Source organism: Cupressus sempervirens, chromosome 11 (genome assembly GCF_028749045.1).
Source record: "Cupressus sempervirens isolate cs-2001-9-10 chromosome 11, ASM2874904v1, whole genome shotgun sequence".
Classification (NCBI taxonomy): Eukaryota; Viridiplantae; Streptophyta; class Pinopsida; order Cupressales; family Cupressaceae; genus Cupressus; species Cupressus sempervirens.
Window position 1 is genome coordinate 457,386,055 of NC_143128.1, and position 5,160 is coordinate 457,391,214.

General features: G+C 35.6%; 1 protein-coding gene across 1 annotated transcript; it reads left to right on the forward strand.

Annotated features, from left to right (window-relative positions):
• The first annotated feature begins 2,338 nt into the window (after positions 1-2,338).
• On the forward strand, positions 2,339-3,157 carry LOC149530370 (uncharacterized). The gene has a single exon (XM_089808189.1). It carries the CDS (start codon positions 2,339-2,341, stop codon positions 3,155-3,157), a length of 819 nt encoding a protein of 272 aa, XP_089664315.1.
• The last annotated feature ends 2,003 nt before the right edge of the window (positions 3,158-5,160 follow it).

Below are 5,160 nucleotides of genomic sequence, written 5' to 3' on the forward strand. Positions count from 1 at the left end.
TATGGCTACTATCACTTCTGTGATTGATATGCCTCAAAATGTGGAGTGTTGTGAGTATCTTGCCAAGCAACTTTTAATTCTAGCATTTGAACTCTCTTAATCTGAGTTTGTGTGTGAACTTGTTGGTCCCAATTCCTACTAGTATCAAGACATCTATGATTACCTACATGCTCAAATCCTACTCCCTAACCTATCCAAGAATGAATTCCAAGCCTTTGTCTACCAAATTGCTAGATATGTCATTGTCAGTGACATGAATTACAAGAGATCCTTTGACCAAGCCTGTCTTAGATGCCTTGACTCACAAGAAGCTGAAATTGCCTTACACAAGGTTCACAAAGGTATTTGTGAAGGTCATTTCAATGGTTCAAGTCTAGCTAAGAAGTTGGTATGAGTTAGATATTATTGGCCCACCATGGAACAAGATACATATGATTTTTCCAAAAAATGTCATAAGTGCTAGATACATAGTAATATGATCCACACACTAGCACAAGAATTAAAACTAGTCATATCTCCAAGGCCCTTCTCATATTGGAAATTTGATCTTGTTGGAGCTATTTCTCCTCCTTCTAATAGCCATAAGTTCATCACCACAACAACAATGTATTTTACCAAGTGGGTTGAATTTGCTCCTCTGACTTTCACCACTAGAAAGTAGATTCCAAGGTTTATTCTAAACTACATCATATGTTGGTATGGAGTCCCCTTGGCTATTATTACAAATAATGGAAGTTATTTTCAAAAAAAAAAATGTGGATAAGCTCAATGAGAAGTACAACATATACCATGGATATTCTAGTATTTACCATCCCTAGGGTAATGGCCAAGTAGAAGCATCTAATAAGACCATTGTTAAGATTCTCCAAAAAATTGTCAATGACTCTAGTCAAGACTAGCACTTACAACTAAATCTAGCTCTTTGAGCCTACCAAACAAGTGTTTGTGCTCCAACTGACACAACACCATACTCTCTTGTCTATGGAATTAAGGCCATACTTCCCATTAAAGTTGAAATTCAATCATTGAGAGTATCCCTTCAAGATGTTATTGATGATGAAAACTATAGAATATCTAGACTCCAACAACTTGAAATGTTTGATGAGCGGAGGTGATTCACCTTGAAACTTGTACAAGCTTACCAAAATTAACTCAAATGAAGCTATCATAAGAAAGCTTGAGGTCATCATTTTGAGATCATTGATGTAGTCCTAAAAATGAACTAGAAGAGTCAGTAGGATAGAGAAAAACCAAGCAAATTTGAACCAAATTGGGAAGGACCTTATGTAGTTACTGCAACATTTAGGTCTAGGTTATATCAGTTTTCAACTCTAGAGGGTGAACCACTACTTGTTTCCATAAATACCATGCATCTTTGTGAGTACTATACTTGATACTGTCTAAAAGTCCTAAAAATATATTAAAAAGATCATAAAGTCATGAAAAAAGTCATGAAAAAATGGATGTCTTGATGAAAACCTGGCAAACAAGTGTCTTGGCAAAAAAATTTGAGTCAAAGAAAAATTCCATCCAAAAGTGAAAACCTAGAAAATAGGTGCTTTGGGCAAGTACCCTAGTGAAAATCTGGCAAACAAGTGCCATGTGTAATCAGTTATTGCTCCTTCATCTATCAAGATTCCATCTGGTTTTCCCATTTTGTCATTCCCAGATCATATCCTTCATATTACAAGACATCACTATTCCTTGATCATGACCTAGGAACTGGTTACTCCATTGTTATCTTACCAATGCATCACCACTTTGTACATACTCTATCTTTGGCCTTTATGCATAGTTTGCATCTTGTTTGGGGGCATATTACCTATACAGTGCATGAGTTGAACTTGAACTAGGGGCATATCCCTAAGCACTTTTTATCCATTGGATCTATCATATATCTAATTGGAGCTAACACTTGTATATGCTTAAAATGATCCTGAAAAAATCCTAAAAATCAAATATGATCTTGAAAAAATCCTAAAAAATCAAATACAATCTTGAAAAATGTCCTAAAAAATAAAAAATGATCTTGAAAAAAGCCTAAAATATCAAATATAATCCTAAAATATCCTTAGAAAAAATCAAATATGATCCTGAAATATCCTAAAAATCCAAATACAATCTTGAAAAAATCCTAAAAAGTTAAATATGATTTTGTATTCGCTTCTCGGTGTGATTGTGTATGTTTTTTAACATCAACGTTTCGGATCATACTCTATGATCCATCATCAGGATGAGGATGATCAATGAAGAGGTGGCCACATTAGTGGAGTTATGTTTAAGATCCACCTTTTTCACCTTCCAAGATATTATTTATGAACAAGTCGATGGTGTAGCTATGGGCTCCCTGCTTTCTCCTATCATTGCCAATCTTTACATGGAGTACTTCGAAGATTTAGCTTTACACTCCTTCCCCTTCAAGCCTAAGTGGTGGAAACGCTATGTTGACGACACCAACATTTGTTGGCCTCGTGGTCTCCAAAAATTAGAAGAATTTCACGCACATCTTAACATGGTGTCACCCTGTATTTCCTTCACCATGGAGCTGGAGAGGAATGGACGTCTGCCATTTCTCGATGTTTTACTCTCAAGGAAATCGGACGGCTCGCTAAGTCGTCAAGTGTTTCGTAAAGCGACCCACACTGATTTGTATCTCCATTCTTCTTCCCATCACCACCCTCGCCAAAAAGTTGGAGTGCTCAAAACCCTGGCTCTCAGGGCCCTTCGCATTTGTGACAAGGACAACATTGACGATGAGCTTTCCTACCTTCGCAAAGTCTTCAGGCTCAATGGATACACCAACCAAAATATTTCCAAAACTTTCAAGCTATCCAAGTTGTTTCACTCCACCCCAAGAACCCCCCCTTCCCAGCACAACATTACCCCCTTCGTCATCCTTCCTTTCATTGAGGGCATCTCGCATAAAATTTCAAAAATCCTTCTCAAAAAAGGAGTTCGTTGTGCCTTCAAACCCCTTTCAACTATCAGGAATCACGTGCCCCCTCTCAAAGACTCTCGAAACACTCTCGCTGATTCGGGTGTCTACAAAGTTTCTTGTTCTTGTGGGACTCCATACATTGGAGAAATGGGTAGATCATTCTCCACAAGAATTAGGGAGCATAGTGTTGACATCAAGCATGATAGAGTGTACAAATAGGCCCTAGCCGAGCATTCTTCCTCTACCAAACATCACATTTGTTTGGAGAACACTCAGATCCTCGCTAAAGAGGATAGCTATTTTAAGAGGAAGATGAAGGAAGCGATTGAAATTTTCAACCACCCTTCCAACCTCAATCGAGATGATGGTTGGGCCCTTGGCCTAGCGTGGCACCCTCTGTTATCTTCCATCAACAGACCCCATCGATCCCCCCGTTGACTCCCCCTTTTTTCTCTATTCTCTTCCTTCTCTCGTCTCTGTAGCGCTTGCGTCTTTCTTGCCCCCCCCTTCCTCCTCATCCTCCCTTTCCCTATAGCCTCCAATCTCCTTCTCTCTCTACCCTCCCCTTTCCTTCCTTGGCCTCGTTCTTCCCCACCCCCTCCTTTCCCTCAGGTGGTTCTGTTGATTTATAGGCTAGGTTTTATCTTTATTAGTTTTTAGTCTTCTTGTTCATTGTGTTCTTTTATTTTATATTTTTTTAAAAAAATTTGTCAGTTCTCATTGTTCTCTTTCTTGCTTTGTTGATTTTTCTTGTCTTTCTTTCTCCTTTTGTTCCTCCTTTATTTTTTCGGTTTTTTTCCATTTCTCTCCTTTTATTTTTTAGTTATTTATTTATCCATTTTTATTATTCTTCCTCTTTTTCAACTTTTCTTTAATTCTTATTTTTAATTTTTTAATTTTTTAATTTTTCTTCTTCTTTTTTTCCCTTTTCCCCATCGCTTCCTTTGTAGGCATTGACTTTTATTTTTTAAGGTCCATATATATTTATATATTGTTTCTCTTTTATGGTCTTTTTCCTACTCTTTTTGTCTTTCCATCCCTTTAATTTATTAATTTATTGCCATTTTTAATTTTTATTTTTAATTTTAATTTATTCATTTCTTATCCCTCTCTTTTTGTTATTGTCTTTCTCCATTCTGTCCTTCCTTCTCCCTATCCTTCCCTTTGCCTCTTTATTTTGTCTTTCCTTTTTGTATATGCATTTATATAGACAAATTTGTATTCTTCTTATCGTTTTATTTGGTTTTTTCCTTAAGTGTCTTTTTGCTAGTTTCCCTTTCTTCTCTTATTAGTTTTTAATTAGTGTTATTTTAATTCTTTAGTTTTAGTTTTCAACTTATTATTCGGTTTTTTCTCTCTCTTTAGTGGGTAGTTTTTCTTGATTTGCGTGTCACTCCCACCTACCTCTCCCTCTCCTCTTATTGCTTTGCTTGGTCTGCAACATATCATTTTGTTTCTTAGCTCTCTTTATCATCCTGATGATGGATCATAGAGTATGATCCGAAATGTTGATGTTAAAAAACATACACAATCACACCCAGAAGTGAATACAGAATTTTATGGATTGTGGAAATCTGTTACAATTAGTCAAATATGATCCTAAACAAAATCACTAAGAAATGTAAAATGTCCTAAAAAAATTCACTAAAATCATATAATGTCCTAAAAAAAATCATAAAAAAACATAAAATATCCTGAAAAAACCACCAAACATCATAAAATGTCCTTAAATAAATACTAAAAATCATAAAATGTCCTAAAGAAATGAGTAACACAAAAACATCAAATATCCTCAAAAACCCTAAATATCACAACACCCACCAAAAATTTGTAATAAATCTTGTAAATACTCACTATGAATTATCACTCCTTTTGAATAGACACTCGCACTTTCATAGACTAAAACTTAAAGCACTACACTTCAATGATAATCACACTATTTGGGCAATGTGAACCAACAATCAATCTAATGTGTCACTATGAACCTATCAACTGAATCCACAAATAGAGCTATCACATGATCAACCTATCAAACACTATTTGAAGACCTAAAACACTAAAAATGCAAGTAATAATGGATAAGAATAGCCATTGGCTCATGCTATTTAGTGAGTGATTTATTTTTTCTTTGTTTTTCTTTAATCGTGTTCCTATGCCACTCGATGATATAAACTTATCTATGAGAGTGGTTGAGATGGTTCATAGTCATCTTTTTCTTTTCT